Source organism: Platalea leucorodia (assembly GCF_965183815.1).
Source record: "Platalea leucorodia genome assembly, chromosome: 4".
Classification (NCBI taxonomy): Eukaryota; Metazoa; Chordata; class Aves; order Pelecaniformes; family Threskiornithidae; genus Platalea; species Platalea leucorodia.
The window spans coordinates 19629957-19657689 of record NC_138826.1 but is presented as its reverse complement, the minus strand read 5'-3'; the positions used below and the strand labels follow the sequence as shown (position 1 = coordinate 19657689).

General features: G+C 38.2%; 1 protein-coding gene across 1 annotated transcript in view; it reads left to right on the top strand.

The window, feature by feature from the left end:
• Positions 1-1047: 1047 nt before the first annotated feature.
• HECTD2 (HECT domain E3 ubiquitin protein ligase 2) overlaps positions 1048-27733 on the top strand; it is a gene marked incomplete at both ends in the record, with an annotated part of 39598 nt that continues 12912 nt past the window's right edge. The window contains 12 exons of the mRNA XM_082309729.1: positions 1048-1275; positions 6597-6726; positions 12968-13106; positions 15566-15668; positions 16599-16688; positions 17262-17326; positions 18398-18443; positions 19559-19668; positions 21040-21188; positions 22733-22856; positions 25205-25301; positions 26190-26297. Of these exons, the coding sequence (XP_082165855.1) occupies positions 1048-1275; positions 6597-6726; positions 12968-13106; positions 15566-15668; positions 16599-16688; positions 17262-17326; positions 18398-18443; positions 19559-19668; positions 21040-21188; positions 22733-22856; positions 25205-25301; positions 26190-26297 (1389 nt within the window). The remainder of the gene's footprint in view (positions 1276-6596; positions 6727-12967; positions 13107-15565; positions 15669-16598; positions 16689-17261; positions 17327-18397; positions 18444-19558; positions 19669-21039; positions 21189-22732; positions 22857-25204; positions 25302-26189; positions 26298-27733) is intronic.

The window sequence follows — 27733 nt, the reverse complement described above, 5'->3', positions numbered from 1 at the left end:
TGTCAGCCGTGCCGCTACCTGCGCAGCCCCTGCCAGCAATGCAACGCCCAACACCGGCCCCGTGCGACCGAGAAGCGGGAGTGCCGTGCCGGTACCCGCCCCGACGTCCCTTCGCCCCAGAATTATATTTATCACTCCTGTATTCACTCGTTGCCGTGCCCCCGGCCCGGCCTGCCCCCCGCGGCCCGGCAGGAGGCCGCTCCCCGCAGGCGGGGGACGCCACGGGCACGACTTCGCTGGGAGGCGGGAGACCCCGGCGGCAGAAGCATCGCCTGACCGGGGGGCGGGGGAAGGGTGCCCCGGGAGCAGGGTGCCCCGGGAGCAGGGTGCTGAGGCCTTCCCCGCCACCCCAGGGGCCCGGCGGTGCCCCCGCACCGCCCCGGCGAGCGAAGCCCCCGCGGGGGCGCTGCCACCCCGCAGCGTTCGCCGCTGGCCAGCGCGGCTGCGCAGAGCGCGGGGGACAGCCCCGATTCCCGTCCGCCCGGCGCAGCCCGGCCGGCACCGCGGCTTTTCCTCCGCTACGGAGTTTCCGTAGCCGTGTCCTCCGCTGCCCCCGCCCGGCGCCCCCGGTCGCCAAGCGCGTTTCTATGAGCCGCCTATAAACAACATGGCGGCCGCGGGCCCTCTTCCTGCCCGCGGTCTGTAGGTGGCGCGGTGGCTGAGGGGGCGCGAGGGTAACGGGGTCCGGCGGCGCCGGCCGCCCCCGCTCCGCCGCCTCCCGCGCTCCCCCTCCTCGCCGGGGCCGCGGCGGGGGCGGCAGGGCCGCGCTCCGCCCCGCCCCGCCGTGCGGGGGTGTCTGAGCGCCCGGGAGCAGCCCGGCTGCGGCATTGTCGCGGCGGCCCCGCGCGGAGCGGAGCGGAGCAGAGCGGCGGCACCGGGGGTGCCCGCGGGGGCTCCTCGGAGGGGCTCGGCGGCAGCGGGAGGGAGGGAGGGAGGGAGGGAGGGAGGAGAAGAGGGTGCCGGGGCTCGGGTGCCGGGGCTCGGGTGCCGGCGGGGGCTGCGGGGCTGCCGTCAGGAGAGAGGAGCGGGGCGGCCGGCAGCGGGGCCATGTCGCTGCAGAGCCCGCCGGCGGCCACGGCTGCCGCCGACCTCCCCCCCGGCCCCGGCGCGGGGCTCCCGCCGGGCGCGGAGCTGAACCAGGGCAGCGCGGCGTCCCCGGCGGCCGAGGAGGGCGGCGAGGATGAGGAAGAAGAGGAGGAAGAAGGGGAGAAGGAGAAGGAGAAGGAGCGAGAGAAACTGCCGCCCATCCCGTCGGCATCCAGCGCGGCTGCCGGGGTAGGTGTCCTGCGGGCCCCGGCGGGGCCGAGCGACCCCTCCGCGCCCCGGCTGCCGCCCGCCGGGCCCCGGCCCCGGCCCCGGGGAGCGCGACCGGCTTTGCCGTCCCCGCTGTCATTTGCTCTGTTTGCCGCTTTATTCGTGGTGGTGGGGGAGCATCGTGTTCATTTTCTTTCATGTACTTTTCCGTTGGGAGGCTTTCATTCAAGTTTCTTAAAAATAACAAGTGCATCTGTAAGCAGTGACATAATGAAGCTATAAATTCTCCATCTACTTATAGTTCTTTAACATTTTACAACGGTCTGCTCTTTTGGGTTAGTCATGACTGAGGGTTTGCAGCATTGTCAATGTTCGTGAAGGGTTTTCGGGGGTGGAGAGTTTCAGCTCTTAATACGCTTAATGGCAAGAGAGCTAGCTGGAAAATACTTTTGTATTTTTAACTTTTTCTCAAAAGGTCTTTTCCAGTTTTTACAATGTGTTGAAGCACAGATGACAAAACATTTCGATAATTGATGAACGAGTTAACATGGGTAAAAAAAACTGAGAGAAGGATATTTGCCAGAATAATTTCATTTCAGAAACCTCGTTTGAGATTTTTAATTTTACTGGAGTTACGATTTTCTTTCTGCTGACCATACAATATTATGAAACATAAAGTTTTCCTGGCATGAGTTGAATATCTTGCATAGCTCAGTGTTAAAGCTTGCTGTAACTTAAGTCCCACAACAGAGCAAAAATTGTACCAATCCTGTAGTAGTACAGTTATGAGATCTTAATTCAACAGTTCTGATAAATAGCTGACTTACTAGAAATTATCATTTTACATAATTTGAGTTTAAAAGATCGAGCATCTAATGTTTATGACTGTCGTGAAATAATTGTTACATTAAATGAAGTAATCATAGGCAAACTGCAAACTCCTTACAGCAATTCTGCCAATTTTGTGTTTTGCCTACAACTGTTCCAATCTTCTGAAAGACTTGCAGCTTTGCAAATCTGCCTGAATGCGGAAGAATGTGTTTGTTCTTGTGATTCAAATACAGATTTGGTGGGAGAAGTCTGTAATGGACAAGTGCCCAGGAGTTGTTTGTACCTTTGAAAATCTCCACTTCAGACTTCGAATGGCAAATGCCAGTTCCTTAGCATAAAGATACAAGTGCTGGTCTAAAATGTGTCAGGCTTAGCTCAGCTAGTGAAAAACGGGTGCAACTGGGCAGCCATGTAGAACTCCTGCTGCCTTAAAGAACCAGGAGAACTTGTTTGTAGCTGGACATCCTTCATGTGCCTCTGAACTGTTGCCCACAGGCATTAGTTGTCTTAAGTTGAGCTGGTACAGAGGAGCTCAGATCTGGCTAGGTGTGATTGCTACTTAAATGTGTGTGGGATTTTGAATTTACAAAGAGCTGCATATGGGTTTTAATAGCATGTTACAGAGAGATTTTTGTGGACAGATGTAATAGATATTTCTATAGCTCTGGGTTTCTCTGTTTGTAACAGAATGCAGTTTTTGATCCAAATGTACCAAATAGGGAATGCAGGTATGCTTTTGCAAGACCTTTATGAGTTGCTGTAAAGAAGGTATTGGACTCTTGGTCTGCTAAGCCCTAGTTGTGACCAACCTACACATCTAATTGCAGGGCTTCATGAAGTATGTTGTGAGATGCATCATATATAGCATGATTTTAATACAAGTTCTTGTATTAAAAGTTCTGATTGAACATCAAAAAATGAGTGTTACTTAATCGAATACTCTCAAACATTTTTAAAGAGAGAAATGTGTTCTCAGCTTCCTCCTCATTAAACTGGGGAAAAGTTTGTAATATGATGTGATGACACAAGGGGGAAATTATTGTCTTAAAAAAAAAATAAATCTTTGCTTATTCATGGTTTTTTTCCACCATTAAAATTCCTTTCCTTTACAAATACATGCCTGATACAAATACAGTGATACTCCAGATGACCTTAATTTTCCTATTCTCTCTGCCTATTATTTCTAAATTTATAGCCATCGTATGATGACTATAGTGATATAGATACTATACCTTGTCTCTATATGAAGTGAGCCTCGGATATCCTTGTCTCAGAACATCTCCCCAGATTTTGTGTAATTGGCATTGTCTTCAATGCACTAAAGACCCAGCATAGATTTGTACAACTGATGTGGCATGAGTAGAGCTTTCTTGAAGGCAATGTGAAGGTGTGACACATCCTCTAAACAGTTTCTGTTCTCCGCAATAGCTGTGGAAAAGGTCAGAATTTTACTAAGTCAATAGTTAACCGTGCTATCCTTTTTCTGCTAAGAACATGTGCGTGAAAGATGTTAAACATGGAGTTTAAGCTGGCTGCAAGTTGGAATAAAGGGATTATGTGACTATTGCTATCATCATTCATATCGTGGCTTTTCCTAGCCAAGGGCCATGTGGAATTGTGGAAGAATGGTTACTTTTTTTTTTTTTTTTTTACTTTTTTTTACTTTTATTTCTAAGGAAAGTTGTGGAGATTAAATTAGTCCATGAATAAATTAACATGATCCTGCAAGGAGTTCTGGCTTTTCTTATGGGCCAAATAGTGATTAGAAATAATGCATAAGGGTCGATGGTGTGGAGGTCAGTATTCAGATTCTGAAAAAAAACTTGTGGGAAGCTTTTCCCCTAGTAAGCAGAAACAAGTAGAGGCGTGTGTAAAGCTAAACCAGTCCTATGTTACACCTTGCAAGATACGAATGGAAGGGAAAATCCTACTTCTTGAGTAGGCTGTTGGATTGACAGCTGCCTTTAGGTAATCTGAGTGTCTGCCGTGTCGTCTTGCACAAGGAAGAAAACCTTTTACTCCTTGCTGGCCTTTGCTTGCCACATACATATGGGTCTTGAGTGACTTACATTAGGACTAAAGAGTAGGATTTTCAAGAAACTCTTCTAGGTGGTCTTTTGCCTCGTCACAGAAAGCACTCTGTATGCGCTCTTTGCAAACAGTTTGACTTATTTTTACCACCTAATTTAACTTCAATAATGAAAAACATAGATTTATAAAGTATAATGCTAGTACCTTTCCAGTCTTACGGAGGGCTTAATGCTTTGGAAAACTTCCACTAAGAAGCCAGCAGAATGTGAGTTATTAATATGCTCTTAAAAAAGAGGATTAAAGATTGCTTTGACCCACTTACTCCCTCTAAGCATACTCATTCTTTATGTGGGAGTTCAGTTTTCTGATGGCAGTATGTGTAGAGTCTTGGGTTCTAGAGGCTCACTGACCTCCTACAAAATTTTGTGAGTATGACATGGTGCTATATGCTTGTCCTAGATTACTCCCCCAGGAGATGTCACAGATCCTCATTAATGAGCATGTAGTTTCTCAGTATTCCTCCAGGGCTTTCCAGTAAGCCTTTGTCCATACATTTGTTTAATAGTGTTGGAACTGCACTTGGAGCAGGATGATGGAGTTAAATAGCACGTGCAATTTTTGTTCTTTCTGATTACTGATGAGGAAGGTGGCATTAAGAAGAACCTTTTACAATAACTGTCTAACTGTACTATTTCAGTGGCATGGCTGGAGTAAAACCAGGAAAGCTGAGTCAGTCAAAAAGGCTGTCACAATAGTCTGTTTTATAAAAGCTCCTCTTACCAATTATCTATGATATCTATTCCCTATTAATCATAATTAGACTAGTCCAAGCTCCAGAGGTTTTCTACCTAGAGTGTACATTTTGTGACATAGCAGATTAACCCCAGATCTGGATTTGTTTAAAAGTCCTTTTTCAGTCAGTCATGTCTTGCCATGTTTGTTCAGGGTCTGTTTTTCTCCAGTCATGTGCCAGGTGATTTTTAAGAAGCACCTTAATGATATTTCAAAGGTTATAGAATAAAAGAAAAACTCAATGTGGAAATCATAGTAGTAATTATGTTTTATTTTTGAATGTTTGTTGCACACAAGGAATTTGGAGCTAGAAATTGAAACTTGCTATTTTTAAAGCCAGAAGTCCTGCTGATTGTTCAAATTTATAATTTGCTGAGTTATAAGTCATGGAAAAATGGCTGTTTGTGCCACAGTTATTTAAAATTCCTGGCAGTGTACCTGCTTGCGTACACTGTGGCATGGCAGGTTTATGGGCTGTGTTATTACCCTCCTGGTGGTATTTCAGGATGTTGTGGTGGAAGTGAAGTGCTTTCCTCAGAGCTCTGGCTGCACGTCTTAGTCCAAATTTACGACTTTTAAGGGGAAAGGGAAATGTATGGGTTTTTTTAAAAAGGTAGGATATTACGTTAATTGTTCTAGAATTTTTATTCTCATTTGGGGAATTACAGTTTTGATTTGCATGAAAACTTTTTTTTTTTTTTCTTAACTGATACTGCAGATATCAGATATCAAGCAAAGGAATCTGTAGGCTAATGTGAGGCTGAAAATCATGATGTGCAGGGAGAGTACATATATTTTTTTGAATTGATCTACCTTTGCCTGATATCATCTGATGACTTGGAGCTGAGATGGAAATTAAAATCTCCATCATGCAACTTCTGTCATCTTGGGCAAGCCCCTTAATCCACCCGTGCTTTGCAAATTCTCCAGAGTAAATAACTATATCTAATGGCACTCAGTGTCAAACAGACCGATTGGCGCAATCTTTTGGAAGCCTTTTGTGTGATTTCACTTCTGTTCACTGTTGAAACACATTAGCACTCAACATTTCATAGCCAAGGCTTTTGCAGACTCCTTGGTGGCAGCACATACAGGTACTCAAGCAGTTTTTTTTAACACGGTGTTAACAAATGTTTGTTGGCTAGCCTTTCTTCAGTGGCAGCTGATGATTTTGAATCATTGGAGTTTTTGCCCAGGTAGCCAGTATTTAGATTTTATTAGCAGGCTAGCTCACATAGAATTTTTGGCCCCACGTTTCAAGTCTTGGGAAATTTGTCTAAACTACTTCAGTATATTAGGGTTATTTGGAAAGAGGAATATGTGACACCTTTCATCTGTTTAAATTGATCTGGGTGCAGCGAGGAATACAAAAGTAGTTAGAAATTAGGATATAGAAAGTTAGAATATTGTTGAAAGCATTCTAATAGTATTGTGTTTTCCTCACAGTATTCCAAGGATATCTTCATATCCTGCAAATTAATACTTGAGTTTTAAAGGAATTTTATGGTACTTCTCCTGATTCAACTTGAAACAAACTTTGCAGAATCATTATTTAGCTCTTATTTAGGTATTACCAATCTGATTTTAAGGTAAAAGATATTTAAGTATTCTGTGTAATACCTCATTAGTAAGATTACTCTTGCAGTAATGTATTAGCCCTTTATAGCATGCTGTCATCTTAATTACAGGGGTTGGAGAGAGGAGCCAAAAATCAGTTTTCCACTTTCAGCAATTTTATCACAACTATCAACCAAAAGAAAGAAGGCATCGGAAACAGAAATTCGCCTACACAACTTGTTATACCCAACATCAAAAATGGTAAGACAATAAAAGCCCTGTGTTACTTAGTTACCAATTTAAGAAGGTGCTCAGTGTTCTGCCAATATTTGTATTGTGGTAGTGCCAGAAAATCTAGATTTCATTAAATTATGCTGTGCTGTACATTGTACAGGCAGTAATATATATGATAGTCCACCCTCTTGTAGAAGTTATGTCACAGAGACAAGTTAGATAAGAAAAACAAATAGACCTGGAGTATGAAATAATCATCTGAAGTTTTAAAGAAAGTTACAGATTCAGTAGTCCATCTGCAGATACTATTTGTCTAACTGCAGTCAGATGCTGGTTTCTCTAGAAATTGTATCAGAACTTTGTGGTAAAGATTTTTGTCTGTCACCATCTGAAGGATGGCAGGGATGAGGCAAGCATAGGGCTTTTAAGGGAGACAGTTGCTGAGAGCTGCTGTTTTTCAGGGAAGGTGAAAGCCAGTGATGACACAAAATAAAATTCACAGGCAAAGACTGGTAAGTTCTGAAGAGCTTTAAAGGCGAGAAGGAAGGTGGTTCTGGTATGATGAGGTAACGATAATTGATGAAAAAGAAAGTGGAGCTGTGTATTCAGTATGGTAAGATAGAATCGTGAAGCCTGATGAGATGACATTGTGGTTAGACCTGAAATTTTTATTAGATTTTTGGGCTAGGATATGGAATTTCAGTAATTTGGGACTTTTGATAACAGGCTGTACAAATATTCGTCAGGCTTGTACTAATCTTGCCTCTGTGGTTCTCTAAGTCTTTATAGCACTCAATGAATTCGAGGCTAGAAAGAAAGAGACTGCATTAATTAAGAGATCTCAGTAGACAGAGTTTGAAACAAAACTATGGACAGGTATTGTCACTTCCAAAGTTGTGTAGAAAAAGGTGTCTTATACCTTGCAAGATTGGATCCTTACTAAAATAATCTCTGTATCCGTGCTGGCTATACTGCAAAAGTCATTGCAAGACTACTTTATTTTTTTTCTTTAGCAATTTTTGTTACAGAATAAGGAGGTGCTTTCTATTTAAAAAAAAAACGGGGAGGGGGGGCAATCACTGAAACACAGAAGGCAATTATATGTAAAAGACAGCTCGGACAGGAGTTTGTACTTTGCTCAAGTCAATTTGTACTACACAAAGGAAACCAAGGTGGCTGGAGATGGCCAGCGAAGAATTCTCTGACTGCTGCATAACTTACTGGAGTTAAGGTAGAAGTGGTGTTTTTGAGGGCAATACTTGGGGTAAAGCAAAAAGAAGATGCTGCAAAGCAGGTCAGAGCTCTGCTGATTCTTACAAAGTGCTGTAAGGTTGAGCTAACAAAGCTGGAAGAACAACCTTCAGGTGGCCATTGCTCTAACCTATACATTTTTAAAGACAAGTCTTCATATGTGAATTGCATGTAAACAATCGCAGTATTGTTGGAATATGAAAGTCCTCAGAGAAATAGAATGTTTTGCCTTTCTCAGATGACATTATTTTCTTCAGAAGCTAAAAGTGACCCCCTGTCAATACTAACTACTTAGCTGCTAGCCTTTTAAACAGAAAAATGCATGCAGTTGATTCATTGACTCCAAGCTACTGTCTTTCATTATTTAAGCCTTAATTGTTTCCTATCCAGCTTTTGTCTGAATAGTTGCTTAACACAATCTTCTGTTATGATATGAAAGCCTGCTGCTTAATAAAATTTAGGACAAAGTAAAATTAAATCTAGTATTGGGCCAAGCAATGTGAAAAATACAATACCTTTTTGCAGAATTCATTTCATTAAACAGAAGAAATCTGACACACACAACCTTTTTTTTGTGTCTGACAAGAATGGTAAACTCTAAACACCTCTGTCTCTTGAAGTGCCCTCAGTTCTTGCTGTACATGATACTGTCCCTGTTGTAATTACTGCCTCATAAGTACTTAGTTGTTAATTTTCACCACACTAATGCATGGCAATATTTATTATAGTCAAGGATGTATTCTTGAAATTGAGCTCAATAGTTGAAATTGAGTGGATGTTCTGGTAATTTCAGCATCGGAGTAACCTGCCTAAATAAAAACAGATTATTTTTACTAACAGTCCAAGGTGCACTCAGAATTTTTTAGAAGGTATGTATATTCTATGGAAAAAACAGTCATTGGAACAAGCTTCTCCATTAAAAATGCTTCTTTTGCTGTTCTGGAATTGAGGAATGATGCTTGGTTGGTGGTTTTTTTTCAGTTTATCTATACATGTGCTATCTCTCTGAATATGTGTGTGTATATATATGTATATACTGGTAATACTTGAGTTCAAAGAATGGTAATTTCATTGAAAAACAAAAGCATGGAAAAGGTAATGCTGGTGAATACAGCATGAAAGTTAGGGTGATGTTTGTTTCCTATATAGCTGCCACAGAGATTGAATTTATATAGCAAGTCTTCTAATGCAATAATGACCTGGTACGAAATCTGTATAGGAACTAGATTGTTCTAGTTCTTTTATAATGTTATAGATACAAGTGAGATTTGTTTGCTTTACCTACTTTGAAAATTTTCATCTGCCAGTAGCTGTGTTGGTCACTGTGAAAATAACTGCTGTTCTAAATTCATTCACCCTAAATTTCCTTGTAGTGGTCAATTCTGCTTTGTATCAATGAGATTTTCTTCCTCAAAGTTTTTGATCATTCCCCAAGCAGTCATGCATTGCTAAGTCTTTTTACATGATGTAACTGGGCAAACAGCCAGAAATGATTGCTTTTTCTTGTCTTGTAATATTGTGTTATTGCTGCTTATCAACTCAATACATAAAGTTTCAAGTTTCTCCTCAATGGAACACAAGTGACAGATCTTAATTAATATTTTTGAATGTCAGATAAGCAAATAAATCTATTTACAAATAAACTTGAATTATGGCAAAACACACTGAAGCTGACAGTATTTATTAAACATATTATTAAAACTCAGATTTAGTATATCTAATTTAAGCTGCGTATATTTCAAAGAAAATTGCGTCACTGACAGGGTGCAAGTTACCAGCTTAGCACCTGCAGCCTCAATTTACTGAAATGATTAACAGCTTCTGTCAGCAGCTGTCTCTTTTGCAGATGCGGAGAGAATATTTTCCTCATTTCGGTGTATTCAGCTGGTTATAATTCAATGTTTAATCCATTTAAAATTGAGAAGACAGAATGAGAGCTAAATTAAAATGACTTGTCTTTCTCAGAGTATAAAAATAAGACATAGTCTTACTTTCTTTTAAGTTATTCTATCCTGCTTTCAGAGAATGATGTGCAATAGCAGAGCACTTGCATGGTGGGATTGTTTGGCACCTTGGCTTGAATTAATTTAGTATCTCTGTGTCCACTTTGTTTTTTAAATTACTACTCTTCTCTTTAAATAGCTTTAAATTCCAGCTGTGAGGATGGGCAAAGTTCTGTATCTATAATCGGTGCCATACTCAAGGGATTGAGGGCAGCTCTGATCTGTTATCGTCTGATGAATGGTGGCTGAGTTAAGTCACAATGACAGTGTCTCTGTCATTAGCATGAGTGAAAAGAATCTGCCTTTGGATTTGGGGGATTTTGTTAGCAACTATTTCCCTGCTGTGATAAACGGAGTAGGCAGCAGAGTAGTGATACTACTTTGATGTTTATTTAATTTTAAAAAACAACAACTCTTGGAATTGTAGCTAAAAGGCTTAGAGGATTCTTAGACAATTCGTAGAGGATTTTTGTTTAATATGTTTGACTTTTGAGGACACTTTTATTTTATACAGTGTCTTTTATCCCGAACATACATCATAATTCATATAAATGCTTTTAAAAACATGCAGCAGAAATCAGACTAAAAACGCATTTTAAGGATATTTGAGAATACACTGTCAGTAGCATGGATGTTTGTGTACACTGCATCGGAATTTTTTTTTTTTCATGTTTTTGGTGGGTTTACCTTGGGTGGCTGCCGGACGCCCACCAAGCTGCTCTATCACTCCCCCTCCTCTACAGGACATGGGGAGAAAATAAGATGAAACAGCTCATGGGTTGAGATAAAGATAGGGAGTCTACTTTCCAAGTACCATTACAGGCAAAACAGACTTGACTTGAGGATATTAATTTGTTGCCAGTTAAACAAAACAAAAGCAAAACTCAAAACGCCTTCCCCCGTGCCCCACTTCTTCCGAGCTCAACTTCACTCCTTCGTTTGCCACTCTTCTACCTCCTTTCCCCCAAGCAGCACAGAGGGGTGTGGAATGGGTGTTGCAGTCAGCTCATAAAACTTCATCTCTGCTACTCCTTCCTCTTCACACTGTTCCCCTGCTCCAGCATGGGGTCTCTCCCACAGCATACAGTCTTTCACAAACTGTTCCAGCGTGGGTCCTTCCCATGAGTTGCAGTTCTTCCAGAACTGCTCCAATGGGGGCCCTTTCCACAGGGTACAGTTCTTCAGGAACAGACTGCTCCAGTGTGGGTCCCCCACGGGCCACAGTTCCTGCCAGCAGCCTGCTCAGGCATGGGCTCTCCACGGGCTGCAGATGGATATCTGCTCTGCTGTGGTCCTCCATGGGCTGCAGGGGGACAACCTGCTTCACCGTGGTCTTCTCCACAGGCTGCAGGGGAATCTCTGCTCTGGCACCTGGAGTGCCTCCTCCTTCTCCACTGACCTGGGTGTCTGTAGGGTGGTTTCTCTCTTTTCTTTTTAATCCCTCCTCTCTCAGCTGCTGTGCGGTGTTTTTTACCCTTTCTTAAATATTTTATCACAGAGGCACTACCAGCGTCACCGATGGGCTCAGCTTTGGGCAGTGGTGGGTCTGTTTTGGAGCTGTCTGTGTCTGACATAGAGGCAGCCCCAGGTCTCCTTTCACAGAGGCCACCCGTGCAGCACCTCCTGCTGCCAAAACCTTGCCATATAAACCCTATGCAATGTTCTCGGATCAAATATGAAGTAAGGAGTAGAATAGAAAGACCTTGTTAAAGCACTGCTATTTGTACTTAGAATAGGCAGCCAAATTTATTGAGAAGAAATGTTTAAAGATGCTATTGTTTCAACAGTAATTCTCTGCAAGACAGAAAACTTGCATTTCCCATTTAATTTATTGGAGAGATTCTTTTAGGAGGCTGTAGATGATCCACAGTCAGCTCTAGCTAAAATTATATACCACAGTGTAGAAAAACTGACTGAACACTTGTCCTTGTACATCAGAAAACAGTTGGACTTTGGTGTGGTTGTGCTTGAGATTTTTCTTAGGTGTAGAGAACACCAGTGTTATCTGTGCAATACAGTAATGGATGACACTACTATTTGTGACTAATAGCTACCAGTCATGGACTGCTTGGTTTGTCTTTCAAACAGCAAATATAACAGGATCACCCTGGGTAACTCTGTAATTCCATTACATCCTTTGACTTTCTTTTTTTTTTTTTTAAAATTATGTTCTAACTTGCTTAGCTTGAGTTCCTCATAGGTTCATGTAGATGTGATGTTCAGAATAGACACTTTCTTTAAGCATCTGACTTTAGAAGGCACTTGGCTTAATGTTCAGAAGGTTTAGCATCTACAGCTACAAATAGATTAATGAAAATTCTGCAGCACTCATTTCTAAAAATGAAATTATATATGAACTTGAGGTTTTCTTGTGTTATGTGGATGCTGCTGTATGTATACCAGTGCATTATTACTGATGTAATACCAGTGCGTCTTATGTAAGTACGTAAGTACAGTATTTTGCTATTTTCCCTAATAATGAGTTGGAATACAGATCACTGGCTTTTTTTTTTTTTTTTTTTTTGTCAGCAGTATGCCAGCAACTCAGTTGTGAAAATCTGTCTGGTTTTCTTTGTTTTTTTAATAGACAAATAATGTGTTTGTAACTTTGTCCAGCAGTTCATTTATAAAATAGTAGAGACTCCTGTCTTTCAGAAAGCCTTAGATAGGAGACAGACTGCCAATATTCTCCCTCCTTTGGCAGAAGGAAGCATTTTGTTCACAAAGACTTAGTTATGAACTCAGGACACAATTTTTGTTTGTAGGGTTTTATCTCTCTTCAATTAGTGGAAGTTTCCGTCCTGTCTGGGCTGAGCATATGGAAAGAAAAGTACTTGGATGAGTAGGGGCTTAAAGATGTAGAATCAGACAGTATGAGTTTTCTCTACACTCCCCCCCCCCCCATCATTCCTACATATCTGTATTTTACTAGCTGTTATTTATATGATTGCATTGTATTTATTGGTTGTTTGGTTTTGTTGTTTGTTTTTTTTTTTTTTTTTTTTTTAAATAAGTGAGAGACCTACCACCTATTTGCCTCGATGTACGACAAAAGCAGCGCATCTCTATAGATACACTACCCCAAGAACTGAAAGCACCAATTCCTCCTGAACCTTCCCTTCCCATCCGAACCAAAACTGTGAAAGATTTTCAGTAAGTTACACTGGTGTTTCTAGAAGTGTACTCTCTTTCTTTGGACTTTCTTCATTTTGTCCTAATTCATACATTTGATTTTGTTAATCTCAAATGCGGGAGCAGTTCAGTAAGACTGACTAGTAGTAGTAGTAGTTAGTCTGGTTGTGATGGTGGGATTGATAACTGTTACTGTGAAAATTATGAAAATACTGTCTCTTGTACTTCAATACAAAGCTTGTACTTCAGAGATAGAAATTCAGTTCCTGACATTCAGTGGATGTTTAGTTTTGGAAAAAGATGTGTATGGCTTATTGTAGGCTGGAAAATCCCTTTCATTCGTAGGTATTTTGTTTGTACTGCCAATTATGGCGTGTCCTGTCCATTGAGGTACTGAACATTCTCGGTCTTGTGTGAAACACTGCGCATCAGACACTTAAATGTACAACATCACACTTGAGGACCTGGAGCGGTAATTACATGGACTGCACTATTTCTAACTTTGGCCAAAAGTACAGACGGCCTTTCTTCATGCATTATGTTAAAGAGCATTAATTTTCAATATTAGTTTTATGGCAAAAACTGATTTCTTTTTTCATGTATGCTTGCTGCTTAGGTGACCACAATTTTAAGCAAGTGTAAGCTTTTAAGTAAGTGTAAGCTGTTCTAGCGCTTCTCTATGAGAGGCACTATGCTTTAAGTTTGTCTAAGTAAAAAGAATTTTAAGATTAAAGAGTCTGTGCAGACAATATTTGTGCTGCTGCCCTGTAACACTGATTTAGTTAGAAGGAAAGTGGAACTGATGTGAAATAGTGTCTTGTTTTCCACCTCTGTTTTTCCAGATCAGTACAGATCCTTAATCAAAACTGTATCTGCATTCGATTTCTTCCAGCACTGCTATGATATTCAGTACACAATGCTTGATCAGCTTAGCTAGGCTAGCAGAAGTCCCCAGGGAAACCACCTGAATTGTATTTAACTACGTCTCCCTGAGGTCAGGTCTACACCACAACGTTTTGCTGGCTTTGCTTGGTTCGCTGTGGTCACAAGGCAATAGAGAATGTTTTTTCTCTACTTAACATAGCTACATTACCAAAAATTGTGATGTTGACGCTGTCATTTGAGGACACAGCATAACTTTGTTGAAAAACTAATGGCATATGGTGTGTCTACACTAGGGGATTCTGCCTGCGATACGTGAACATATATTGGCAGTGTTTCTTTAGAGTGGATGTGTTCTTAGAGGGGTATTTACTAGCTCATTGGAAGTGTGGCTTTGCTTGCTTGCTTGTTTGTTTGTTTTTTGTTTAGCCTTAGCGCCCACAGAGCAGCATTATGCTGCTGTAATACCCTTGAGTGTTTTACAGTAGGATAATCTTGGTCAGGAAATGGGGAGTAGTATTCCTAGGAAGAAGCCTGATTCTTCTATTTTTCAAACAGATGGAAAAAAAAAAAAAAAATCACAGTTGCTCCAAGAGGCGTATGAGCATATACTCTTCATTGCTCTTTTCTGTGTTTGAAGTTTTGTGCATTCAGTGAGGAAGAGGAATGCTTTTTGATTAGTTAGTGTGTGTGTTTGGTGGAAAAAGGAACAGGTATAAAAGAATTTGACAAGAGGTGAGGTGATCCTTTGTTGGTATTCAGGTGATCTGAAGAGCTGAAATTTTTTCCATATTCAGATTTTTGTATCTATTGACTCTTGCCTAATTATGTAATTATCAAGAATTTTATTCTTTCAAGTAAAGTATTAAAAAGTCATTAGCATTTTTTGGATGTCCCACTGATAACTTTTCTTTTTAATATCTAGTACAAAGAAACTATCTAGGGGGTAGCAAACTGGGATTTGTATCACCAGAATTGTGGATAGCTAAAATAAAATTCTGCTTCAAAGGTTGGTTGGGGTTTTTTTGTTTGTTTGTTTTTAAATGTATGATATTATACAAAATTTCATATACAGATACTTGCTTTAAGGTCCAATACTTAAAAGGACTTTAACAGTAAATCCATAGATTTTGTTGTTTGATTTTCGGAACGTGTACATTCACATACAAAGATTAAATTTTATTTGAAAAATTTGAAGAGAAATAAAATTTTTTACAAATTATAATGAATTTGACTAGTTTAGGAGCCTGCATACTTAAATAAATTAGTCTCAGAAATTTTATCATGTCAGTGTATCTTCAGCATGATTCTATTCTGCTAATTATTTGTCTTAACATACTGAACCGTGACACCATGAATTAACATTTTGAATAAGAGACATTGCTCAGGTGTATCAAACACAAACTATGCTTTTGTTCTCTTGTAATACTATAATCTTAAAATGACAAGGAAGATGATAGAAAGACACTGATATTATACTTGTCTGTCTCCTAAGTATGCTTAGCGAGGAAAGCTTAGAGTTACAGCGCAGTTTAAAGTCTAAGTGTTTGGGAAGATTGAACCCTTATATTACTGATATTTTAATATATTCTTTCTAGGGATGATGTGGAAAAGGCTAAGTCATCAGGAGATTGGAAAGCTGTACATGATTTTTATTCTACATCATTTGATTCTTTCCTGGAGATAAATGCTGCATTTAAGGTAGAAAGTAATTCATAATACTGCTGAGTACTTACAGTGCTTTATATCTTCAAAATGTCTACGAAAACATTAGTTAAAGGCTTGCAGCTAGACTCAAGGCCACTAAGATAATTTTGCCATGTTCTCACCTGCCTTTGGTAGACAATCTGTTATTGCATTGATTTATTGATTCCAGTTTAAGCATCTATATTTCAAGCATATGTGGAGCTTTAAAATTCCAGTATGTAGTTCGTTTTGTGACACTATGACTGTGTAGATACTTTCTACACAAACTACAGTTTAAAAACATGCAAGCTAATGCAGCTAATACGGAGGTCCAGGCAAATCTGGAAACAGAAATTCTCTGTCCCTAAAAAAACCTGTGATATGGGCTCAAGTAGCATAGCTGTTCTTGTGTTGTGATGGCATACTCAGTTTTCCTTGGGAAAGATCATATTTGTGTGTGAAAACTTTCTGAGTTCATGATAAATTAATATTTCCTGACTATTACAGAGCAAAATGGGCTTATGATATTTAATATGGACAGTAGGGCCTGAACCTAGGCAAAATAACCTGTGACTTTTAGTTACTTAACAAATATTGAATGCTTATAATTTTGTTGCTCCTGTCCAATGATGGATCGACAACAAAGATGAAAGATGGAAATTCCATGTAACTCATTATTTGACACCCTCTTACATTTTTTAAAATAGAACAACAAGGTAATGGAGTTACATGAATATTGCCATCGTGTAAGATTAATATTGTTTAGCTTCATCTTTCACATATTAATAAAAGCAACTTAGATTCTTATGTTTTGATAAGGAAAACAAATAGTTATATCTGTATATGTTTTGTTTAAACATGCTGTTAAACTTTTATTTTCAAAGACAGCTAAAATATTCAAAATATTTCAAAACCAAAATGCTTCATGTATTATCTAACTTACAGAAAGATACCAATTCTCCATTTAATACCATTGAGGACTCTGGAATCAATGCAAAATTTGTGAATGTTGTCTATGATGCCTTATTAAATACTGTAAGTAGAAGAAAAGAATTCATGTTTTAAAACATTGTAACAATTATTTCAGCAAAGAAATATGCGAAGAAGCAATTTATACCAAAAGTTTTTCTCAGATAGGCACAATTTCTGAAGAATCTCTCAAAACATACTTAAAATGGTCCCATAAGAATTGCCATAGAATCATTAAAACGGCTCTAGTAAAAGAGAAGGAAATTTTTGCTACTAGTAACGCACAGTTTATACTGTGGTAGATCTCAAAGACCGCTTGCAAGATATGACATGACTGTGACGGGACACTGCGTGGTGGGCAATAAGGAAAACGTGAGGATGGGGGTAGCAAAAAGTAGGTACTGTGCCTAGTAAACAAAGGATGGGAGTAATTTAGAAATTATATTTACAGTTTTTAAGTTGTTTAAAGCCTCAGCTAATAGTTTGTGAGGAAAGATACTTAGGAGCTCAGCATCATAACTCAAAGATTTCTTAGCTGGCTTGAATCACAAGCAAAACAAACTTGCTTGTTCGTACGGTATCTTGTATCAAATATGTATAATTACATCAGATATTATTTTTCCTCTCCTTTTTCCATAGCCTCAAGATGTTCAGAAGTCAGTCCTAAAAGGAATAATTAATGGTCTGCTACAAGAATGGAAAGGGTAATCATAACAAATGCTTGCAGTAGTGCTGTGCCAGCACTTAACTGATATACGTTTTGTCTTTATTGTTTTAGCCAAAGAAAGAAAATGTTCTGATACGGCTTATTTGATTCGTAAGAACTTATCTCCGTTTGGCAGGCAAATCTGCTGAAATATATCTTCAGCTCTGTAAGCGGACATTGAGCCTGTGAGAGGCAGACCCAGACCCAGCCATACATTCCCCCACAAAATCTCAGCTGCTTGTTGCCAGGGCAATCTTTCGGGCATCTGAACTGTGAGATGAATTAAGGAATTTTTCTAGAGTAAAACATACTCCTCCCGCACACCCCGCAACAGCAACTAACGTGTTAACCTAGATAATTCCTTGATCTGAAGTTTACTTCTCAATACTGGTCGTGTTTGGCAATGGCATAGGAAGGGCAGTGCAGAATGCAGAAGGGGATAGCCCAAGGGCAGGAGGTTTGAAGATTACAACATTTTAGCAAGAAGTAATAGAAGCGAGAACGCATAGTTTGATTCACAAAAAGATATAGCAAGAGACAGTGCCTTGTTGTGCCTCACCTGTGTCCCAGCCCTTGGCCATTCCTTTCTCCACCCTATGCTACCTTTTCTGTGCTGTAGCTGCACGTGTGTTTGTGGTTATGTAAAAGCCTTGAAGCAGATAAACAGCAAGAAATACAGAGGCTGCAGGGGTAGAAGTCTGTGGAGAATTCTGGCAGCAAATATCTAAGATGGGGCAAATAGACTCTTCTGTGGTGTCACCTGAGGTAGACAACAGCATGGACTTCGCTCTTTGGAACACCTCTTGCTCTTCAGCTCTGACTTTTTTTTTTTTTTTTTTTTTGCCTTCTCTCTTGTGTTATGCCACAAAACACAGGTGCTACTGCCTTTAGAGAGTAGTCAGAATCTTTAAGTGTCCTCTTCAATTTCTGAGAGCAGTGAAGATCCTTAAATACGGTATTCAACACGTATTGGCAAAGCAAGGTTAAATCATAGGGTGTGTGTTTTCATGACTCTTAGTGTGTGTATATGATGTATACATATGGTTCTGCTTATTTCATTCATTCATAGGCCACGAACAAAAGATGATCTTAGAGCATACTGTATACTTTTGCAGGTAAGAAAAATATAGTCTTTTTGTTTAAGTATATGTCGGCTTAATTTATAATCTATAAACCAGTATACTATGCAAACAAGATACTTTGTATAGCTGAGATACGTAACATTTAACTTCCTGTTATAAGAATGTATTAAAATATGGAAGAAGTGTAGGGTATGCATGATGGGAATGGGAGCTTAATGGAAGATAGTCGATGGGGAAAGTTTGCATAGGTTAAAACTATGAACTAACAGTTAGACATGTAATTGTTTCCTATCATTTTGTGGGGTGAAAGAACAAATGTTTTAGCAGGTTGTTTATTCTTGTTTCTTCCTTAGTCCCAGATTTGCTTTATTGGTATGCTGTAACTCTGATCTTTCCAGAAAGTTTCAGTATGTGCACTTTTTGATACTGCTGTAACTTTCTCCAGTGTTGCATTTTATCCAGCAGACTCTCTCCAGTCTATCTGACAGGCTACATTGTCTGATTTCTGTCTGTGTTAACCTATTACCTTTGCTACTGTAGTTGAGTTGCATTTGTAGCAAATTTCCCCTTTAAATTTTGCCAGTGTAGTTAACACCTCTCCACACAAGGAGCGGTTTCTGCTGTTTGAGAAGATCAGATGGTAATTTAATTTTTTGAGACCATAGTTTTCTTCTCTGGGGTGGTATACTAGCTGTGAATTATAAGGAATATATCCTGCTGAAAAGTGGGAATGTGTGAACTCGTACGTAAGAGGGAAAATAAGTTTAGACCGATGTGCAGGAAGACAGGAGCTATGAGAATCCTTATTACTGAGACAGAAAGCACATCAGTCGGAGTGTAATTTGTGTGCTACAGAGTAAATGATAATCCAGAAAAATATATTGAGTACTGCCTTTTGTTACCTGTGGGCTTTCTTTTGAAACAAACAAACAAAAAATCATACTTTTACAATATTAAAGTTATGTATTTTTTATTTGACTAGAAGTTGCAAATATTTTTTTTTCATAGTTTTACCACTGTCACAGCAATTTTGTGAATTCCTTTCCTGCATAATTGTATTGGCAACAACAAACATAAGAAAAAATCCTAATGACTTTTTTCCCTTTATGCAGTTTATTAACCTAACACATTTTTTTAATCTTTTTCAGAATCCTCAATTTAGTAACACTTCTACTTATGTCATCTATGCTCACTTGCTAAGACAGATAGCAGCCTTAACAGAAGCTGACCATCATTTCCTAGTGCACTGGTCTAAAAAGTAAAAAAAATAAAAAAATAAAATTAAAAATTCCATTTTTAGGATTACAATTGCTACTGTATTTCCATTGATGTTGACTGTTTTAGAAATTATATGAAAGTTAAATTAATTGACTAAAGAGATTGTTTTTGTTGTTTTCAAAGTACATTTGGACATATTCCACTAAGTGATACTGATTTATAGATGCAAACGGTATATAATGTATAAAAATGAATATGCAAAAAAGCCTTAGTTGCAAAATAACTTATGTAAGTTATTTTTCCATAACACGTGCAAAATAACTTATGTGTGTAAATTTTTTCGATATATGTTTAAACAGTATTATTAATAGAAACATCTTTATGATCTTTGTTTAAATAAAGGTTTATCTTGCATAATTTGCAAAAGGTACTGTAACTTTATTGTATGAAAACCACAAATGAAATCAAGTCTCTGCTTTGTAGTGTAATAGAGGTGGTGAGAGAGTGTAGTTAGGGTATTAGATTTTTAATTAATTGAAATAACTCTAATAGCACCTCACTTATAAAGTCATATGGGGGTAACTGCCCAAAGAGCAGCTTTCAGGTTGGTATGCAGGTCGCCTTCCTTATAATGACTGTGCAAAAAGTTCGGTCTGGGGTAAGAAAAAAAGTTTGAATGGCCATATTCACAATTCCCTTATCTCCTAGGGAATCTGTCAATAGAGGATTTTCTTCTCTGCGAGGACGGAAATTATATTTCCCTCCCCCTACCCTTTAATATGTCTAGATTTACCTAAAATTGTGGTAATGTACGACTTCACTTGAAACAGTGGTTACAAATAAGGTTTACCCTCTTGCTTAAGGATGCAATAGGCATATTGATGTTTTTATTCTTAAAACATGTATTAGAAATCTAAACCATTAAAATAGGAGAGCTCTTATTTAGAAAAGGATGCTTTAATATATCTACACGTATATGTGTATTGTTGTGATATTATGGACATGGTGCAGCACATAATTTGAAATGTCCACTTGTCACAAATGTATGAAGTACTTTACACTCTTCATTCAATAGGACTCAAAATAAAAAAATCAGAATTCCTCAGTATTCAGATTGTAGAGTGAAATAGCTAAGGATTTTTGTTTTCTTTTTGTTTACTAAGTCAAGAACAAGTAATGATTCTATTGCATTTTTTTAAATTACAGACATTAAAATGCGTAGTTAGGGGTGCACTGAAGAGCATTGCTGTGTGCCAATATTTAAAAGCATGCTTCTTCAAACATTATATTTGGAATTTTGTTTTTATGTATAGGACCAAAGCATGTTTTTAAAAAATAACATTGAAATCTGATAATATAAACTAGTGTGGACAGTGATCACATGAGAGTAACTGCAGTATGTTTGTTTTAGGATTTCACAGAGGAGGTTCAAGCAGCTGGTGGACAGGTTACTGCAATTTATTTCTTTACGCCTGTTTCCTGCAAAACCTGAAGAGTTTCCACCTATGATGAAATGTACCTGGTGGATTCCATCAGCAACCAAAGTCCTGGCTTTATTTAGTAGGTATTTTTATTGAACTGTGTATGCATATGTATGTGTATGTATATATTTGTACGTTTGTGTGTGTCTATATATATACATATGGGGGGAGTAGTTTATACCTCTCCTCTTCTGGGGGAGACTGACAATGATGATGGCACAGTATGAACTACAATAAAATGCCAAAAAGTAATAAGCAACAAAAACTTGTTCTATTGGTGAGTCTTCGTACTTGCTTTCCAGTAGAGCATAATTGCTATGCATAATTTTCCTGTAACAACAACTGAAGATCATTCAAACAAAAATCCACAGAAGTAACCGATGGTTAAGGTTTCCCTTAGATTTATAAAAGAAACAGTTTTAAATGTGTAAATGCCAGAATTTCTTCTGTAACTGGCTTACCCCCACAGAAGTATTTAGCATCTAAGATAAGTTAGGCAACGCATATGCTTCTTAAGTCCAGAAGTACAGCTTAAAAGTAAATCCCTGTCCAGTTCAACATAGAGCACAGCAAATTTGACCATTGCAGATGCAAACCTCCTCCACTTATCCCCAGTAGCTTAGTGATTAGAGCATTTACTATGGAAATGGGAGGCTTAAGGTCAGTCCCCTTTTATTGAGGGGTAAAAACCCTTTCTCCTTTCTAGGAGAAAATCAAACCACCAAGTGAAAATTAAGATTGGAATGTGGATGTTTTCATTTTGATGTCAACTTAAAACTTTTACTTAAAAGCATTCTACACAGTCCTGTCTGTCCAGAGCGACAGTTTAGACACATAAGCTCAACTGTATCTAAAACCAAGACATGTGTTGTCTAGTCATCTATGAAGGAATTGCTAATTCCTTCATTCTGGGAAAAGGAATATTTAGTAATTCAAATGACACTACTTTCTGTCTGACTGATCAAAATTAAATTATGTTTAAGTGCAAAGAGAGAAAACTTACTAGCTCTTTGACATTACGCGAATGTTACATTATGAGATAGGCAGCTTTAATGTGAATTGGTTTTCTTCATTTGGTCAAGTACTTCATTGTTGTACTGGTGAGTCTAGATGGTATAATGGCTACCTGAGGAAACAGGCATATCTTTGCATACTATGTATTGTGCACCTCCCTTGCCATCCCTTTTGCAAACAGGCATCAAACTGAAACAGATAATTTTTAACTGGAAAGCACGTAGATGTTACATCCATAGCTACGTTTGAAATTAAATGAAGGTGTTTAAGAAATCCATCTATCAAACTGCTTTTTCATTGATTTCGGCAGAACGTAGCATTCTTTATCCATGAAACCTTAACTTAGTGTGTGTCATTAAGTGGGCTAGAGTCAAATGGAGGTTCTCTTATCATAACTGGGCTGAACTAGGGATTTACTGTTTTCTACAGCCATTAATATGATGTCATATGGTGTTACGTTATTCTTGTAATTCTGTAGCTAAGACTGAGGCAAAGTTACTAGTAGCTGATTTGGCTTAAATTTTCTGAGGTCAGTGGAGCTCAGGATGCCTAGAAAACAGATGTGCCAAATCCAGGCAGTATTTTAAGGCTTTTGTGTTTTCTTTGTAGATGCTGCAAATAGTCTGATCAGTCCTCCTATTGTTTCATATACGGATTTCTATAATTCTACACTTGATCATATTGATCTTATGGAAGAATATCATAACTGGCAATGTTATGGAAATTCTCACAGGTAAGAGGAATAACTGGTTGTTTCTTGTTACGTCGTATTTCAAAGCACCATATCTATGCTATGTGTATCTATCATATATATAGTGTATATATAGTGTGTGTATATATACGTACCCTTTATGTGTATGTGTAGCCACATTAAATACTGTATTTTATTGGAAAAACATAGTATAGCTACTACTTGCTATACTTGGTGCTGCACGGATGCGAGGTTGACTGTAATAAATCCCATTCTGCCTTTGCAAATTGGAGAAAAGATGTAAAATACAGATAATATGAGTTTATTATTTATTGGCATAGACTTCTAATTGTGTCTTACTACAAACATATTTTAACCTCCAATACATTCGTAGAAGATGGTGTTTGGTGCATACTTACCACTTAATGATGAAAATGTATCTAATTACCTGTATATATGTGGCTCTGATCATATTTGTTCCAGTGAAATCAATTGTACTATTTCTGTTACATGAAAATAAACACACAAGTTAAATGTTTACACACTCACAGCTTGCAAAGGTATTTCTCTTCTTGTGAGAGGCAGCTAGCAGTATGATTTAGAAACATCTAGAGAAACAGGCATTTCATCTTTCTGCTAAAGTTTAAAATCTTATTATCATTTTATTAATAAAAATGTTATTTTGTATAGCTGTATTTTTCAACATATCAGTATGTATCACTCAGTCTTTACAGCTTGAATCACAAGATCAATTAAAATTTCCCCATATTTCAAGACTTTTCAGTAAGCTAATTTAAGACTTCAGCCACCCAAATGTAGCTTTTGCTTATTGCAGCTGCAATTTTCCTTGCCTTTAGCAGCAGTTGAGGAAAACTTGGAGAGCATAATTTGCTCCACCAAAGCAGGTATTTTAGGCTAGGCTTCTGTCTGATACCTGACATTCTGCTTGGCAAGGAAGAAAAAAAAAAAAACCCACAACAACAACAAAAACCCCTACACCAGAACCATGACACATGATAGCAATAAATGTACAGTAGGCTTTGCATAGTCTCAGTCAAAGCATTGGAATCTGGATACTGCTGAGCTTCAACTTTTTTTTTTTTTTTTTTTCATCGGCACCATCTGTCTGTTTTGGCACCCACATCTAAACTTATAAAAGGGCTGTGAGATTTCTACCTGCTTCAGTTCTTTTCAGTTAGCTGGGACACTGGGAACTCAATATATATTAAAACAAAGTTTGCCTGATACGTAATTTCTAGAGTAGCTGAAGTGCAGACTAGCTCTATTATTCTTAAAGTAAATTTAATTCTTTTACTTTGTTACAACCACACTTTCTTCCAATTTCACATCTTTTAACTCTCTGTTGTTCCACTTAAAAAAACCCAAACAAACAAACAAAAAACAACAACAACAAAGAATTTCAATCAAGACTATATTCTTAGAACTAAGAAGGCCATGTAGGAGCAAGTTCTGGTTTACCTTCCACATGAAATATTTTGAAATACATCATTCTTCAAAGTAAGTCAACATTCCTTGGTAAAACGTTTTGGATTAGGATTTCCAGGAGATGAAGTGAGAATATTTTTCCTCATTTTCCTTTCTTTCCTGAAGATATTAGAATCGAGAGCTTCTCACAGGCAGGATTCAGGGTGCACGTGCAGTCTGGATTGAAGATGCACACATGGAGTCTGAAGCTCTGGGTATTTCAATATAAACTTCTGCTAGGTGATACATGAGCTAAATCAACAAAAAACTTACCAAAATAACTAGTAACAAAAAAAATCTTTTACCTTGATGATTTCTAAAGTTTTTCAAAATTATTTGTATTATTTGATTGCAGTGGAATGTTTCTGTGGTCTGATATTTTAGAAGTCCAAAATACTTGTAACCCCAGGTTAAATCTGAAGGACCTGTGGCAAATCAGTTCCTTTGAAAATCAATTCTGCAGCAAATAAGCCAAACCAGAAATATTTCTACTGTGTACCTAAGAATGCTTCACTGAGATAGCGGTTCTTCTAGCATTTAATAAGAAGATATTATTGTTTTCTTTAATTCAGTGTAGCAATTATAATTTAGTACTTAAAGCAGATGATGACTGGTTTTATTAGGTCTATTGATAATGATAAGCAATAAAAAAGAGCTTTATTGAGGATAAGTATTATTACAAATTACAATTTCTAGTAGTATTTGCAAATAACAGTTTGTTCTACTGAATTGAGTATCTGTACATACAACACAAAAAAACCAGCAGCTATTTGCAAATTACTATCAGTGGAGGGAAGGTAGTTACTGAATGATAATGCAAAGATTCACTCCTGTATTCTTAAAAAGAAAATAATATGCTAGATGCTAAAAAGGAAATATTTTATCTTCTTTTCTCTTGTTGTTAGGTTTTCTTTCTGTCAATACCCATTTATTATTTCTATAGCGGCAAAAAAAGTTATTATTCAAAGGGACTCAGAACAACAGATGATAAGTATTGCACGGGTAAGTCATTTAGTGATAAATGTTTGTCTCCCATCCATTGGTATTTTATAAGTTCTTGTTATATTGATATTGTATACAGCCTTTCATCACAGCTTCTAGGATTTCAGACTACCCTGAAAAATAACTTGAGCCATTTTACTATTACTAGTCTACTGATGTCCATGCTGGATTCTCTCAATATTTTTTGTTTTAATGTACTTAGTTTCAGGATGCTTATAAATACCAGTGTTGTGGAGAAAGAGTTACAGTAATTTTTTTTTTTTTCTTTTTTGAGAAACCAGCACAATGTGCTAGCATGTTAAATTAACAAGATAATTAAGGAAGAAAAATTCCATGAGAATTTTGGACTGTTTCCTATTTTATTTTGTGAAGATATGTTGTCATGGAAGACCAAGATGCAACTGTATGTTCACAAGTCACAGAAGAGGTACTGCTTCTGGGCGGCCTCTTTTGTTTTGAAAGAGGAGTTGTCTGCCTCCTTCAGTGGTAATTTTCTTCAGGTGCTAGGTGATACCGGTTCCCTCGGTGCTCAATGTGGCAGCATCACCACCTATCCATTCCTGTCTTGCTGGATGTGTCTTGTGAATAGCTAAGTAAAGCACAAGCCAGTCTCTGGAATCTTATGGATATGTTTTTAACTGTTTGGGGAGTTTAAAAGGTTGCTGCACAATTGCTGCCTTCTTGTTAAACTTCCTGATAAGTTAGTTCAAATATGGTGTAAATGCTCTCTGCAGTAGAAGAGAAATTGCTCTCCATCTCTTAGAAGATATTGAAGCAGCTAATGTCTTTAATGCAAGATACTAAGGACTTTTTACATTCAACAAGTGTGGCATGTTGTTTTTTAAACCAAGATACTGCATGTATGATGTTTCTTTTTCATTCAAATAGCAAAGCCTTGTGGATAAAGTCTCTCGCAGACAGAAACCTGACATGAATATGTTGTTCCTAAATGTGAAAGTGAGGAGGACGCACCTTGTTAGTGATTCACTTGATGAGGTAACAAAAAACGTAATTAGATGGTGTGTTCCTGCAGAATAGCTATTGCACTTAGATTTCAGTTTGATAAGTCATATTTTAATCTTTCTGTGCTAAGAGATTGGGAATATAACTGTATAATACTAAATAAAAAGAACTGAACATTCTGAACTTTATTTTCCATCCTCATACTGTTCCATGGCTAAACCCATAATAAATGTACATGTTTGCGTGCCACGCGGTGTGTATTTGTGTTTGCAATTTTTGTCTTAAGAATACAGTGCATAATTATCAGGTTATGTAGGACTTGGTTCCGTGATAGGAGCGTGAATAGTAAGTGACTAATAACTAATGAGTTTGTCCTATTCTAATTCTTGGAATATTTTTTTTCTTTTCCTTCACTAACTTGTCTATCCTATAAGAATTATTTTAGGCTTTCTTTTCTTAAGTTCTTACCTTGGTTTTAACTAATTCCTCACATTCTTGAATGTAATTTTTCCTCTTTTAGACACGAAACAGATGTGTGCATTAAAGTAGGCAATTTTTCAGTATCCACTGAACCTTGCTAATTAACATTATTTAATGAAATCTAGTTCTCTACTCTTTCTCAACACTAAAAACGGCCTGATGGTATTGAAAAATAAGTCCAAGTGGTGAAAACAAGACCAAACAAATTCTGATTACTCATATTCAGAAAACATAAGTTTAAACGTTTTTTCCCTAAATTAAAGCCTGTGTGTTTTGGCCTTCTCTCCTAAGACAGAAGAAATATGAGTGGTAATACTGCTTTCTCTCAGGCATTGTAGGTTTTTTTTTTTTACCACACTGAAATAACCAAGAGCAACTTCAAGAGTTCTGGTAGCCAAAATATTCTCATATTTATTTCTGATATGTTCTTCTGCCCATCTCAGGGATGAGTAAGAATGTATTATATTATCCATATTCTCGAAAGTGTGGGGAACGGAAGGTGGGGGAAAGATGTCTTATTTGTATTTCAAATTAAAAAAAATAATTTGCAAGGGAAAATCACTTCAGTTAATAAATAGTTTGTGTCAAATAATACACGTACCTACAGTTATAAAATTTGTGCAACAGGAATTTACTTGAGCAGCTAACAACATAGAAATTATTTTAGCATATGCATCTTCCTGACTGGTTTAAACACTTTCTCTGGAGCTGGCCAGTAATTAAGGTTTTAAAGAAAAATTGTATAGAGACTTGATCTGAAAGATCACTGCTAATTGTGAAAGGCTGTAATCTAATTCTTTGCAGGTCTTTTGCATACCTGGATGAAATGCTGTCTCTTAGGACAAAGGAATGAAAAGAGCCTGTTACCATTGTCTAAAAAACAGTTTTACAAAACAGCCAATACTTGCTGGCAGGTATCTTATGCTGAACAGAACTGTGTCCAAATATTGAAAGTTTCAGCTACCTCCCTATTTCTAAATATCTCCAAA